Source organism: Hyposmocoma kahamanoa, unplaced genomic scaffold, assembly GCF_003589595.1.
Source record: "Hyposmocoma kahamanoa isolate Upper Pololo Valley unplaced genomic scaffold, ASM358959v1 289, whole genome shotgun sequence".
NCBI classification, from domain to species: domain Eukaryota; kingdom Metazoa; phylum Arthropoda; class Insecta; order Lepidoptera; family Cosmopterigidae; genus Hyposmocoma; species Hyposmocoma kahamanoa.
Window position 1 is genome coordinate 107594 of NW_020653777.1, and position 16622 is coordinate 124215.

At 36.1% G+C, this 16622-nt stretch overlaps 1 protein-coding gene across 1 annotated transcript in view; it reads left to right on the forward strand.

The window, feature by feature from the left end:
* Window positions 1–4547: 4547 nt before the first annotated feature.
* Window positions 4548–16622, forward strand: part of LOC113229166 (myosin-4-like) — a 63773-nt gene continuing 51698 nt past the window's right edge. Inside the window, exon 1 of the mRNA XM_026462683.1 lies at window positions 4548–5809. Coding sequence (XP_026318468.1) covers window positions 4548–5809 — 1262 coding nt within the window. The remainder of the gene's footprint in view (window positions 5810–16622) is intronic.

Consider the following 16622-nt stretch of genomic DNA (forward strand, 5'->3'; position numbering starts at 1 on the left):
AATTATTAATACAAAGATCTAATTTTAATCAAAGATATGTATTATATTTTCACATAATCTTCGGCAATCTCGAGAAACAAGTTTTGAAATCCTCTCCTCGCAGAAATTTAGTAGCAATAGAGCTCTTTGTGAAAGAGTCCGTCCAGAGAAATACTGCCACTTTACCTATTTCTGCCGCCAAACAGTAATGTGAGCATTACTGCGTTCCGGTTTTGAAGGGTAAGGGTGCTGGTGAAAGTACAGACACATGGGACTTGTCAACTTGTGTTTGTTCGTGATTTAAAGCTCTGAGTGGCACTGCCACTGTTACGGACAGATGTATTGCCTACCATTCGCCTACGATTTGTTCCGTTGCTTAGTATTATAAGAAAAATTAAAAGCTTCTCGCCACGTCCTTGTTTCTTGACCCTTGTGAAACGTCTCCAGGGCATCTCTACTTTATTTTTGTGGGACTGTAAGGTGGATGGATTACAACCCCAACCGACCTGTCTCCGGATCGGACGAATTACGATTAGGTACATTATGAAAACATTTCTTAAAGTAATTTTTAAACACAGAAATAATGTTTAACTCCCGTGTAGTATGCTCTAATGATCGACTTATTTAATCCACGTGTACACGCCCATATGTTATTATTCATAAAAAACACACGTTACACTTTGTTTAGTCTGCTGAAGTGTATTTGTATGATTAATGTTTGGCGGAACACATTGAAATAATAATTTTCACCTCACTAGCTCGGAAAGGCTTTCTTTCTTTCTGACGATGGACTGTAGTGCACCTAACTTTTTCTTTCGATGAAAAGAAAATGGCACGTTCAATTAAGCGATTTGTAGTACATTACTTATTTATGTAACATAAATCCGTTGGTATATTTTATTCTTGTTATGGTTGATATTAAACTGACCACGATACCCAATTTTGTTTATGTATTAAATTATTTTAATTCGTCGAAGAACTAAAATAATTTCAATAATCACACAAAATTATACGACGACTAAAAATTGATGAGATGCAAATTCGGAACGCATCCGCAGATAAACTTTTTTTTTGAGTATAAAACAATTGTGATTAGCTCTGGAACTTTTGCAGGGAAAAGTGTCGTTTTTATTTTGACTTTCAATTATTTTGTGAAATCTAGTTTAAAGTGGAATAGGATAGTGCTATTGTGCCTTAATCGAAGATTAAAACGCGAAATTATACGAATCTCGAACTAAAATACCCATATCGGCCCGTTTTAAGGAATCCTGAGTCAGTCCAAGCACGCCGCCTCAAATTGCCTATCCTCTTTGTGGCGGCCAAATTTACAGAAACATAATTAAACTTCATGTTTAGGCTGATGGCTTTGCCAAAGCCTTAATAAATTAAAAATATATATATATAAAACAATTGTGACGCGTTCCGAAACGCGATTCGTCCTTTGTACATTAAGTACTTATTTAATATTAATCCGTTGGTATAATTTATTCTTATTATTATTGACATTGACAACGATAACACTAATTTAACTGCCTCCGTGGCCGAACGGTTACCATGCCGGACTGCCACGCAGAGGTCCCAGGTTCGATTCCCGGGCCGGGAGAAATAGTTGTATGGCCTACAATTATTTCTCTCGTGAGTTTGGGTGTAATTTGTGGTTGTCTATGTGTGTGTCCATGGCACCCGCGACACAGGGTTTCCCTAGTGCGGGGCTATGTTGAGTGTGTGCGTTATTTATTTATTATTTATTAATTTCGTTTTATTGGATTATTTTAATTTGTCGAAGAACAAAAATAATTTCGTTAACCGCATAAAATTATAATACAAAGAAGAAAAAAACGTGTGTGGCGTTTTGTTATATGTCAATTTCTGTACGGCCAGTGCTTTCACAAATAAATGTAATATGTATTGACTTACAAATAAATGGACGACGGGTCTAATACAAAAACCACGAAAAAAATGTCCCAAGTCAACCTATTTAAACGTGACATGTAAAGGAATATGAAACAGCTAAAACGTTGAATTTAAATTGTAATGTCATCGCAGTACTGTCTAATTTTGCTTGCTTCGCTGTCAGTCGAACAAACGAAGACTAGAGCGTGAATGACGCTCTGTATACGATTTTAACGCCCTATAAGTTCGGACACTTTTTAGCGCGGACCCGACGTCCATATAATTGTAAGTCAATGGTAATATGGTTTAGTTTTAACGTTAGTATAGTTAATTAGCAGGATTAAAACTCGATATATGTTATTTTTTAAACGACTTCAAAAAAAAAGGAAGAATGTTTACTCCGATATTTGTGAACCGATTTCGATGGTTCTTTTTTGTTAGATAAGGGTAGATATGGAAAAAAATGTTTATTTTTTTTAACGTTAAGGGATACCACCAAACCAAATATCGGATACTTTTTGAACATTCGAAAAAAACTTTAATATAATATTTAAAAATTTATATTTATTGCAGTCACCATTGACTTACAAATAAATGGACGACGGGTCTAATACAAAAACCACGAAAAAAATGTCCCAAGTCAACCTATTCGAAATTTAAATTGTAATGTCATCGCAGTATCGCGCTGTCCGTAGAACAAATGAAGACTAAAGCGGAGTTTGGCGCTCTGTATACGATTTTAGCGCCTTACAAGTGCGGACACTTTTTAGCGCGGACCCGACGTCCATATAATTGTAAGTCAATGGCAGTCACAGTCATTTTCTCGTCATTTCATCGAAAGAGTTTACATAAGAAAATGAATTAAACGTATATCTCTCTTCATCTGTGTTCATTTATTTTGTATATAATTATTTTGTTTTAATTAGAAAAATCAACGTTGTTTTCACACGTACCTTAATAATGGATATCCAGTATAGGGTACACTCTATTAACCAGGGTATGTATTTAAATGTTCCTTTTAAATTTGCAAAAGCAGTAAGCAAAAAATCTAAATGGTCATCTTTTTTAATGATCCCCATCTAAACAAATAACTAAACATTTAAATATGAAAAACACTGTACAACAAGTGATGTAGGTACCCCAATATCGGATATCTTGTATTGTGGATACCTAGGTATCCAATATTGTGGTAACTACCTTTGTACAATAATCGGTTAAAAAACCTACCTACATTGTACAATAATTGGTTACGAAAATTACACCCTGCGCAATTATCGCTAAAATGCGTTAACTTCTGAATTCTAATTATGCGCCTAGCTAGTATACAGGGTGGAAATTTATAATGCCACCTGGAGTGAAAGTACTCTAAATACTAGAGATATAAATTTTTACTTAAAGGAAACATTCCTTTATTTTTTAAAAGAAATAAAACTGCATTCAAAGATTTTCGAAAATGTCTAGCAACACGCGGGAATCGAATCCTCTTTAATCTGAAAAAAAAAAATGCACCCTGCACTGTTATTGCATCGATCGATAATTCGGGTTAATTATAAGAATAAAATCTCTCTCACAAAATTGGTTAATTAAATGAAAAAAAAAAACCATGAAATCTTAACGTATTTTTAATAAAACGAAAAAAAAGGTAATCTAACTAATTAGTTGCTCGAAATGAGCTCCATTTTCGCGGTTACACAAATTTAATTTACTTACCCCCATACTTTTTTTTTAAATAGCGTGCTTTTTTAGACGTTTTTCATTTAAACGCTTTATAGTTTGAAGCTTACAAAATAGTTTAGAAAACGTTTAAGCGCATATATTTATATGTTAAAAAAAAGCTTGCAATGTTGTGTTGATAGCGAAAAGCAAGAGTAGACCACTGAAGGTTATACTTATAAGATATGTAAGTTTATTTGTAAAACACGAGTTTTATTTTTAAAATTATTGTTTCCATTGACTAATTAATTTGTTTAGGAAACATCGAAGGCGGGACTTGAAATATAAGCACTTTGTAAAAAAATGAAATTGTAGATTCCTGAAGCAAACTTTTTAAGTGATTTGGGGGTGTATAAGGGGTACCTCAGTAATGGTCACACTTAAATTTGAACAAAATATGTCACCTTTAAGGGTGGTTAATGAGGGGAGGAATATTGTTTATAACTTTCCGTTAACCAATTTTAATAAAACTTGGGAAATATATGTATCTAATTCCATAAACTATTGAAGCTAGTTTTTTAATAAAAAATGTTATAATTTTAGGGTTTAGTTTGAAAGGAAGTAATCCATGTAATTCACATGACACTTTAAACTAGTGAAAGTTCTTAATCTAAGCAGAACATCGCAAATGTAAAATTGTAACTATTTTTTTCAGACAACCACTTTACTAAGACCTATAGCATGTGTATTATTACGAGTTGATTTTGGACTTTATTGCGAAGTTATAACGAATCAATTTCTTTATTTGAAAACACGAACGTTTATGTTAAAAGTAGCGCTACAATTTCAAGGTCCAAAGACAACCTTGTCTTTTTTACATTTCTATTAAACTTTTTCTAGCTTTTCACACAAGGTTAATAAATTATAAAAAAAACAACCACTGGAGAAGATATATTTACACACAGTCCACCATCCAACGCGATACAGAACAGTCATGTTATAGTAACAATTTAAATAGAAACATGTTCAATTTCTTCAAGAAAAAGCTCCCGAAGATCGACGAGAACGCCCGGCAAAACCCGATCGAATCAGTTGCAAGCACATCACGACTCGACCATGACGTAACCGCGAACGAAAACTCAAAATTACGCAAAGATGTAGTTAATCTACTTATACCGGAAACAGACTACAATCAGAAAACTGGAGTTAGTGCGTTCCTGGACATTATGGCTGGAAAACGGAGAAAAAACAAAAGGAAATCTGGAAGAACGGAATCGGTAAGGATAAGTCCTCCGAAAGAGACAAAAAATACGTTGCACAGGAGCAAAAGCGAGAGAGAAACACGGCATATGGAGCGACCTAACGTATGTGCGGACGATTCCAAAAATAATTCAGACGCGGTACAGCAGAGAGACGACTCGGCTGAGTTTGTAAAAGCTCTAGTGCTACAGAAATACGCTCCTAAGGACAAAACAGACAAGCATGTCTCCTTAGTTTATGTTACGCCGGATTTAAGTGAGAAACAACATGCAGAAGCCTTATTACGCGAAATAGCAAGAAGTATTGATTGTACCATTGATAAAATTACTGAAGAAATGGGAGGTGCTGATAGTAAAAATAATAGCCGAGAACAATTGTACGAAACTATTGAAGAACGAGCACCAATTGAAAATTATAAAAGTAATTTGAAAGGTGAATTAGAAAAATTGTTAAACGAAAACAATGCAGATAATAAATCCCAAACATTGAGTATTGAATCGCCAAACACGATTAAAAAATCAAATTTAAAACCGCCAAAATCAGATACAGAAGGATGTTCAGACGATGACAGATCAGATAGCGGTAAAAAGAGGGTCACGTTTCAAAAGCATATAGTTTTTGATGACGGTGACCGTCAGACTGATGAAGATGAATCTTCTTTTGAGTCCATAACTGACGAAGAAGAAGAGGAAGAATATTTAGAAGATAACATACATGATAATGACGACATAATAGGAAGCAATATACCAGATAACGATGAGTTGTTAGGAGGTTTCATAGTCTCAGACAATAGAACTGTTATAAATGTAAACGATAACGAACTCAAGCGAATCTCAAGTGACAACAGTGACAGTGGCTTCATAGATACAGACAAACAGGATGACTTAAGTGTTAAGAGTTTGGAAGTGAGTGAAAGCGAAAGTGACAGTGAAGTGAGTGAAAGTGAGACGGAAGAGGAGATAATCGAAGTTATAGAAGAGATTGCCGACGTCATTGAACCGAATGATTCCAGACACGCTGATAAGTAAGTAGTTTTATTTTGAAATTTAAATGCCTTTTTTATGATATCAATTAACAGAACGAATAAACCGTGACCTGGTGGTAAGACCTTCAAATCTTCCTGAAACATAAAGTTGACAAGTCCCATGTGCCTGTAATTTCACCAGCAGACTTTTGGCAAACCTACGAACGGCAAGGCCGAGGACATTATTATTAATGTATAGGATATGATATTGGAATTGAAATAAGGTATAAATTTCAATGCTCTGCGATACGGAGAGAAATGCTCCGAGGTCGGTCTTGAGAGCATTGCAATTTATACCTTGTTTGATAATGTTTTATTATTATGCGTTACCGTATCAAGGTTCATACAGGAATATTTTAAACGTACACCACCTTCTTTACTTAAAACTGATTCAGTCTACTGACATCACGAACGTTGATTTACTGGCTTTGATATTATAGATAAATAAACATTTTGATCTAGAAAAATCTAGAAAAACGTTACATTGTACAGGTAATAGGCAACTACGAACGCCCCCGCTTTATTGCACTTATTGAAATTACAAGCGATGTGAATCCAATTCAAAATATCTTTGTTTCTTTAGTAAGTAAATAGTACCGTAAGGTTAGGACACACTGAAAGAGCAGCGGGTGGAGGAGCACTTTTGGTGCAGAGTACTACTTATTGCCTATTGTAGAAAAAAGTTCAAATTGATTTGAAGTGATAGATACATAAAAACAAATGTGTCATATAGTTCGTCTAACACTCTACTTCTCATTCATCATTCATATTAATTTTTATCGAAGGAATTCGTCTTTTGGTAAGAATGAATAGAAACACTAGCGCTTGTTAACTTTGATATTTATAAAAAAACAATTTTGGAACAATTTGAAACACCAAACGGATACTATCGTATATTTTTGTCTTTGACGTACGAAAAAAATGTATAAAAACCTTTAAAATACTTGGTTAGTTAAATCTCGCAAATGACAAATTTAAAAAATCACCAGAAATCTTATTACGAATTAAGACCACTGTCAAAAACATTCGGTCCAAATTCAGTCCTTGTATAAATATTACGTCTGTCACTATTTTTAACCGACTTTAAAAAAAGGAGGAGTTACTTTGTATGTTACGCCATTACATACATTTAAAGTATTTTATTTGAAAGGTATATTACAAAATTGAAGACTATGTGTTACATAAAGATATGCGGTAATACGCCATGAGTCTAGATTCCAGAAAAATATGATTCATATTCAAAGTGTATTTCAAAGCAATTAAGTTTATATGAAACGAGCACCCTACAGTTTCTTGTTCGTTCTTCTCAGGGAAGTCTGCACAGTGAATGGAGCAGTAGCTTAAAAAATGACGTTATCAAGTTTAATTTGTTTTACCTATGCAAGAAACGATTTCACTTTGAATTACATGGAAATTTGTGAACCAATTTCGATGATGAACATAAGCCTTCCCCAAAGGATTCCAGACTAACCGATCGGACGCGACGTGCATCCATCGGTTATCCGCCGCCCTTACCATCCGTCCATCTAGTAGAGGACCGTCCCGCTGAACTCCTTCCGGTTCGTGTTCTCCATTCGAGAACCTTGTCCATAAAAATAAATAAAAAAATAAATAAAAAGACTTTATTCTTCAACAGAAAACACAACAATATTTAAGATAAAACAATTCTTAAATCTATGTCGAAGAAAAGGAAAAAGCCTCAGCAATTTGCTGGTTTTCAGGCTTCACCTGGCAAGTATTCGCCGCTGGAGACACCGTAGCATATAGAGACGGGTATCTTTTCGAATACATATATAAATAAATAAATAAATAGGAGGGTATCTCACTCACTATAAACGTTTACTACATAAATAACAAACCTTAAAACTTAAAATGACATACGTACCGACCACCGAACATACTGCACTTAGCAGCAAAGAGTATTTCACTGTGTACATAGAATACAACAAATATAGAGAAAAAAATATAGAGTTAGTACATCTTTAATTCCAATTATAATCCTACTTTTATTATTTTCAATGACGTAACAGAGCCTACATCACCTTCGACCAACAGTATGATGTCTTCTATAGATTAAGCAGCCATTCCTTGCACTTACACTTGAAAGTATATGACGATTTACATATTTTTACTGGCGGCGGAAGATCGTTCCAACACTTAGTTGCCGCAAAACGAAAGCTGTTACAGTGCCACTCAGAGCTTTAAATTGCAAAGATTTGAGGGGCACTACCACTGCGTCCGCCACCTTGAGACATAAGTTGACAAGTCCCAAGTGCCTGTAATTTCACCAGCACCCTTACCTTTCAAAACCAGAAAACAGTAATGCTAGCATACCCTCGACGAACTCTTTCACAAGGAGTTCTACTGACACTTCAACTTGCTGATCGAAGGATTACCTCAAAGGACTTTCGTTCTTTTTACGGATCTCCTCATTTCCGATTCGATGGCGTAGACATACAAACCATATTTGTGTTGCAAAAACGAGCGATTCGTTCTGTGCACCGTTTAGGTTCTCGGGTTTCTCTCAGAGAAAAGTTTAAGGAGACTGGTAGCATGACTGTGGCATCACAGTACATTTACTCAAATATTTTGTATGCCCGTAAAAATATGGAATGGAAAGACAACGTGAGTCTAGATTCCACACAAATATGATTCAAAATGTATACTCTGGCATTTAAGTTTATTTGAAAAGAGCAACCCCTAGAGTTTCTTGCTCGTTCTTCTCAGGGAGGTCAGCGTAGAGAACGAGCAGTAGCTGAAAAAATGACGTTTTCAAGTGTAAACAATTTACCTATGGAATAAATGATTATTTAATTTTGACTTTAGCTAGAGAAATGCATTCTCGCACCATAGCTCGTTGAGTGATTTTGAGCGTTTTTATGAGGCCCATAGTAAGTGACCACGTCTCAGAGCCGTAGGTCATCGAAATAAGGGATGAATCTGATTTTAAACCATTAACTTCTGTCGACCTTCATGAAGGAGGGGTTTTGGCCCAAAGGTGACGTGTATCGGCGTTTCTGCGGCTGTTTACCTGACACCAGATTGCGTCACACTTTGCCGACAAGTGCAGTTCGTGTAGAGTAATTATTAGTTTATTATATTGTACGTATGTTAGTCCTTAAGGTATATATTATACGGGTTGTGTGGCCTGAAATAAATTACTAAATAAATAAAATTAAACTTCCAGGCACGCTGCAATTTTTTACGTCACGGGCTAGGTCGTATCTTGTGTTCTCCTTACAATGTAATACGTGGATAATTAAAAATTTCTAGACACTAAATATAGATAGAAACATAGGAAATGAAAGTATTTTCCCGGATTTAAATCGCGTATATTTGTTTTTTCACGTTTTGTCACGGTTGACTGAGATGATAAAGTCATCAGCCAGTTACGTCTAATATTAATGCAAACCACTTTATTTTTTCACTATATTTAAATCCGGAAAAATAGTTTCATTTTTAAAACAATACAAAACAATGTACGCCAAAAAGCCAGAATAATCCGTTTAACGAGTCCAAAGACGATATTTCCACTATAAAATGATTGAGGAGTTGGCTAGTTTGAAAGTGCTCTAAATATGTCATGGTTATCGTGGAACCACGACTACGACATGGTTACCATAATACCTGGGCTCCTAGACATTCTGCTAAAAGTTAAAAGTAGGGACACCTTACCTACTTCTGCCGTTAAGCAGTAATGTGAGAATTACTGGTGAAATTACAGGCATATGGGACTTTTTAACTTATGTCTCAGGGTGACAGGCGCAGTGGCAATGCCCGTCATATCTTTGCGATACAAAGTTTAGAGTGGCACTGCAACTGTTATGGACAGGCGTGTAGCTTCCTATTAAACCCAGAAACGTTGGTTTGTTTAGAAAAAACAAACATACGCAATTTAAATAGATTCATTTCCTATGTGTAACAATCGCGAAAACCTAACAACTCAATATGGCATACTGTTTATACACAAAAAAGATCGATGACAAAAAAAACTGAATGGACTGAAACGGATAAACAAAATCCACTTTAAAATTACTCCGAAAGAGATTCATGCAATGTTTATAGTATCAAATTCAATGGCGGAAAACACCTACTGTTGCTCGTTATAATTAGGCACGCATGACTTTGGTTATTTTGGCACATGAAGCATGTCGTTTTACAAAATAAGACGCGTGTAGGATATATAACTACGTTGCAAAGGACTAGATTATGATCAACATTCAGGCTGAAATATTAAAATATTAATTATAGCAAACTCGTGGAGTAATTTAACAAAAAAAATTAATATCATGATAATAAAACAAACTGCCTCTTTGGCCGAACGGAAGGCTAAGGTCCCGAGTTCGATTCCCGGGTCGGGAGAAATATTTGTATGATCTACATTTACTTCTCTCGTGAGTAATTTGTGGTTGTCTATGCGTGTGTGTCCATGGCACCCGCGAGTTTCCCGGGGCTATGAGTGTGTGCTTTAAAAAAAATTAACTTCATATTACAATTATAAAGCGACATAACTAGTCAGACGCTGGTAGCTATAAAGGTACCTGCCTGAGTGAAGAAAAATTTTCATGGATTTCTCACAGATGACGCTACAGCATAAAAAGTCATTACAAAAAACAAAAAAGATCTGCAAGAAGCACGTAGAAAAATTCTGGTTCGAATCCCGCCGTAGATATAGAATGAATTTTTCTGTGTTTGATTTTTGTATTAATAATTATAACAAACTAAGTGGAGTAATGTAGAACTGCCTCCGTGGCCGAACGGTTACCATGCTGGACTGCCACGCAGAGGTCCTGGGTTCGATTCCCGAGCCGAGAGAAATATTCGCATGGCCCACATTTATTTCTCTCGTGACTTTGGGTGTAATTTGTGGTTGTCTATGTTTGTGTCCATAGTACCTGCGACACAGGGTTTTGCTAGTGCGGGGCTATGAGTATGTGCGTTAAAAAAGAAAAAAAATCACAAAAAAATTTAATATCATGATAGTAAAACATTGTGATAGTAAATAAACTTCATATCATATTTTTAAAACTTTGAAAATATACCGCCAAAAAACTATACCTGTTCGATATGTTTTTGTTTTGATATCAAGTGACGGAACAAGTCGTGCACCTTGTGGTGAGCGACAAGGCTGTCCATAACAGCTGCAGTGCCACTCAGAGCTTTAATCTCAAAGATCTGAGGGGCACTGCAACTGCGCCATCATTCTGTGACAAAAAGTTTCCTTAACGCATCGAGTATAACCAGAAACAGAGACAAAATGTCATTTAATTTATTTGAAAACTGTTCCGAATTCGAGACAATTGACGGGTGTCGTCAATTGTTTCACTTCAATTCGACCAGTTAACTTGAGCTTTGCTATATAGATGATAATAACGATAATTGCAAAATTACATATTTAACATGTAATTACCGATGAAATTTGCTTCCGTTTGTTTCGTAATTAGATGTTTTTCTGTTTTTCCCCACACCACCGAATGGAACAGCACGCCATTGTTAGAGATATTATCTTTATTACAATAAATACAAAATATTTCTGGAATATACGGAGACGGAGACACATAGGTCAGCTTTTGGCGCTGTCTATATTTCAGTGCTTATTTCGTCTGGTTATATACTCGATGCCGTAACGTAAACTTATACTTCAAAACCAGTCAGGCAGGAATAGGCTCAAGGAGGAGCTCTACTGCTCTAATATATTTAGTTGCGGCTTCGAATGACATTACTTTTTAAAAATACAAATATTTTATGACATGGTTAAAATTACAAGCTGAAGGCAGTTAACATATATAATTAATTGAAAATGGCACTGCTTAACTAACTTTCATAGATTTTTCACATCTGGCGCGGCAAAAAAGTCGTTAAACACCAGAACAAAAATGTGCGTGCTGATTTTTATTCAAATAAAACGGGTAGTCTCGAAATCAGATGGGTTTCCGAGCGAGAAGATGAACCTGATTCCTACAATATCTTTCTAATTTGTGAGTTTAATCAACTATTGTTCCGATTAGAAATGCCAAAAGTTATCGATCTTCCAGTTGTGAATCGCAATAATGCGCTTCGACTCGAAAGAGACGCGTTTCCGATCGGAAGAGGCAATCAAAATTAAGCTGCTGGAACACATGGAAAAATCATGAGGTCCGTGAATTCGTTCCGTAGCTTAGTTGGCATTAGCTTCTGGCATTGCTGGGAGACGTTAGTTCGAATTCAGCGGGATCAAAGTGAATTTTTACCTTTTTTGATGATTCGATTTTTGTATTAATAATTTTAACAAACTAGAGGAGTAATTTCACAAACAATAATTGAATATCATGATGGTAAACAACAAGCGTATCCATAACGCTTGAGGCTAGGGCTGCCCGTTGAACGTCTATGTATCGAATCCATTCGATGTTTATTTTACGATGAATCGGATTGATTCGATGTTTTGACAAGAAGAAATTTCGATGCATCGATATTTTTTTATAAAAACATCGAATCCTAGAAAACACTAACTATGACGTGCTCTGTGTTTCAATTTGATATTGTAAGTCATTTAGTGTTTGTTTTATTTGTATTTATAATCCTTTATTTCATTCTTCAGTTAATCAATAATTGAATATGTAATGTATGAATTATTCTTGCGTAAAAACATTTCTGTTAATTTGCAATTTTTTTTTCATCTATAAATGTATGTCTTACCAATGCAACGCTATTTTTTTAAGTTCCTCGCATCTCTTGACCAGTACTACTAAACTAACACACAGTATCACAAAACTAAACATCACTACAGCGACAGCACCACTCTATTGGCATAGTGTTGGTCTACGTTCAGTGTTAAGCTATGCTTCGAAAAATATCGATGCAAGGTTTCGATGTTTTACATCGAATGAAGACATCGATGTATTTTCTAAGTGGACACCCCTACTTGAGACGTAAGTTGACAAGTTCCATGTGCCTCTCATTACACCAGCACCCTTGCCCTTGAAAACCGGAACACAGTAACGCTGACATTACTGCTTGGCGGCAGAAATAGGGAAGGTGGCAGTACTTCCTTGGACAAACTCTTTCGCAAGGAGCTCTACTGCTACTAAAAAGTTTAGCTTAAGGCGGTAGTCCGTTGATAGAGCGGTTGCTTTTCAATGTAGAGGTCCACGGATCGAATCTCGGTGCTGGTAAAATTACAAACACTTGAGACTTGTCGACTTATGTCTCAGGGTGACGGGCGAAGTGGGAGTGCCTCTTAGATCTCTGCGATTTGAAACCCTGAGTGGCACTGCAACCATTATGGACATTAGCGTCTGGAGAAAGCAAAAAAAAAAGCTGAGTAACAGAGAGGATGTCTTCAAAAATGAAAAATGTATATCCAAAAATATATAATAATTTACAATTATAAAACGAAAAGCTAATTAGAATAATAAACAATAACTATTTCTAATGTTCAATTAAAATAAATTACGTTACAATTAATTTTAGTAACTGGCATGACTCAAATAAGCTGTCGCGCAGGCGGGAAGGCGGTCGTGCGTCAATGCAATATGGCGTCCTTGAGGCGTTGAAATGCGCGGGAAATCCGCCATCTTGTCAGAATTTTTACACATGCTGTGCACCCACTTATAACTGATTTATCTAAAATGTTATAATTACACAGTTGACATGATAAATGATCTTCGTTTCGCAGACTAACAGTCTACCACTGTGAGTAATACGATTATAATAACATTCATTTCAATTAAATAAAAAAATCAAATCAAAAATCTTCAATGTGTCGAGGATATTTTTGCATTTTGTTACTTGTTAATTGGTTACGAGTTATTTATGTAATTGCAATAAAAATTTTAAATATTTGTATGAGAATTATTAACCTAGTTACTTAGCAATTTATTTTAATAAGAATTAAAATAAATTGTACTGTGTTTTTGCCAACCTTGGAACTACCTCCGTGGCCGAACGGTTACCATGTCGGATTGCCACGCAGAGGTCCCAGGTTCGATTCCCGGGCCGGGAGACATATTTGTATAGCCTACATTTGTTTCTCTCGTGAGTTTGAGTGTAATTCGTGGTTGTCTTTGTGTGTGTCCATGGCAACCGCGACACAGGGTTTCCTAGTGCGGGGCTATGTTGAGTGTGTCCGTTATTATTATTATAGGACAACCGCTCTATTAACTGAACTACAAGATCGAGTTAGCAGACCTTACCAATTCATTATGCGTTTGTTACAGATCTTTGTTTACGGTTGTAACTGTTTTTTTTCCGTAACGCCACCTATGAGTATTGTGTTGTTACCCTAGATTGCCGAACAGACAACGATTTTTTATAAAATCAAGTGACGGGACGAACAAGTCGTGAGCCTGATGATAAGCGACACGCCTGTCCATAACAGTTGCAGTGCCAATTAGAGCTTTAAATCGCGAAGATCAGGGTGACGGGTGCACTGCCACTGCACCCGTCAGCCTGAGACATCAGTTGACAAGTCCCATGTGACTGTAATTTCACCAGAGTTCTCACCCTTGAAAACCAAAGCACAGTTTTGCTTACTATACGGCTTGGCGGCAGAAATAAGTAAGGTGGCAGTGTACTTCCCTGGACTTTTCATAAGAAGCTCTACTGCTGTTAATCTACTCCAGCTTTTAAATTACACTCTAGGATCAAACAAATAAGTACCACGGCGAGCCGGGCTTAACCCAAGGACCTTTAAAACCTTTTCAACCCTATTAATCCCTGTTAAATGGATGCCCCAACAATATGGTTTCCCTTACGATTGTGTTAGCCTATCATATGGATATCCGTTCGAACAAGGTTAACTACTTATTTGTTGGGAAGAGGTATATCAATAACCACTTACCATTAACTTTGTGTTACCCGTTCGAGCATACAACACGGGAGAGGGGAGAGGGTTTCCGCATTATTTCTCAAACAAAACTTTCTGCTATTATTTGATGTGCGGAAGGGCGCGTTTACACGCTAAGAAATTCAACGTGTCTACCACAGAAATGACGAGAATGGTCACGACAAGAACTTTGTCGGATCTAGCCACGAAAACATGTCGTGTCTGTTGCAGACGAGAAAATGATGAGTACGTGATCATGTGACCTCCTTATATCGTCATCCCACCATTTTATCGCCTTTTTTCCGGTTCCTGGCCACTGGTTCTTAAATTTTGAATCGTTCTTTAGTTCCTTTGCCTCGCCATTCTGATTTTGTTTCGTTTCATTCGTCACTCCTTGCCCGATTGCGGCAGCGAACACGTCTTCTCGTTAGTTTTGGACCGTTTACCAGTTACCAAAAATTTCTTGTGCAATATACATTTTAAAGATCACAAATATTAATAAAACGGGAATAATATTTATGAAATTGCATTTGTTACCACTGTTTCTTCTCCTCTTTTGAATTTTGAACTTTAAACGTACTGAGCAAGATGACCATTTTCAAGGGAAAGATAGAGGGGAAATGGTCGACCTAGGTGCAGTTACAAATACCAAATAAAGGGAAAGGCCGGTGTCGTGTTGTATAAGGAGGTCAAGGCTTATAAAAGAGATGACTGGAAGATGCTCCACCGACAAGAGTATAACTCTTAAATTTGATGATGATACGAAAGTGCATAAGCGAGTGTGAATATAATTACAGCTGTAGGTGTAAATTGTGATTGTCAAGAGGTTGTAATGTTTTATAATGTATTTAGTATATATTATAATGTATACATATAATGTAAAAAAAATAGATCAAAGCAACAACAAAATTTCTATCTAGACAGACTGAGAGTAGGTGTTGCCGGTGCAGTGCTTTAAATTTGGGTTTGGACGTTTGTAATCTAGTTATTCATCTGCTATGTTCCGTGACACGTATTATTTTTATTACCGGATCCATTGAAAAACAGTGTCGTAGCATCTTACTTCGGTGAGACGACAATAATGATATCTTCAATTAATATTACGCTAATTAATTTTTTGGTTGTCTGATTTTATTTTATTTTTCCAAAATTCGGGGAGTGTAATATTAGTAAATCAAGTCACTTTAAAAACAGAAAATAACAAAAACTAAGTTGACATTATAAGCCGAGTGGATAACAGATTTCGTAACAGAACAGCGCATACGCTGTCTCCCACCCGAGCTACGATAAAAAAGTCGTTAAAAACCAAAAACATTCGTAATGCATGTCAATTGGGAGAGCATCAAGCACGGTATGCTGAAGCGCTGGTTCAAATCCAGCCGGATCAAAGGAATTTTTCTGAGCGTTCCAACGTTTGTTTATTAGTCATTGACTTACAAATAAATGGACGACGGGTCTAATACAAAAACCACGAAAAAAATGTCCCAAGTCAACTTATAACACGTAGTGACATGTAAAGGAATATGAAAAAGCTAAAACGTTGAATTTAAATTGTAATGTCATCCCAGTACTGTCTAATTTTGCTTGCTTCGCTGTCAGTCGAACAAACGAAGACTAAAGCGTGAATGACGCTCTGTATACGATTTTAACGCCCTATAAGTTCGGACACTTTTTAGCGCGGACCCGACGTCCATATAATTGTAAGTCAATGTTATTAGTAATAAATATTTTGTAATAGATATTTAAAATTGTAAAAAATGAAAACCTCCTCTTCTGATTCCGTTAAAAATAAAAGGTTTAGCACACCTGCATTCACCATTTAGTTCGAATACTGCCGAATCGAAGAAATTTTTCTAAGTGTAGTCAAAGTCAAAGTCAAAGATTATTTATTCCATAGGTAAAATAAATTTACACTTGAAAACGTCACATTTAAGCTACTGCTCGTTCACTACGCTGACCTCCCTGAGAAGAACGAGCAAGAAACTCTAGGGATTGCTCTTTTCAAAT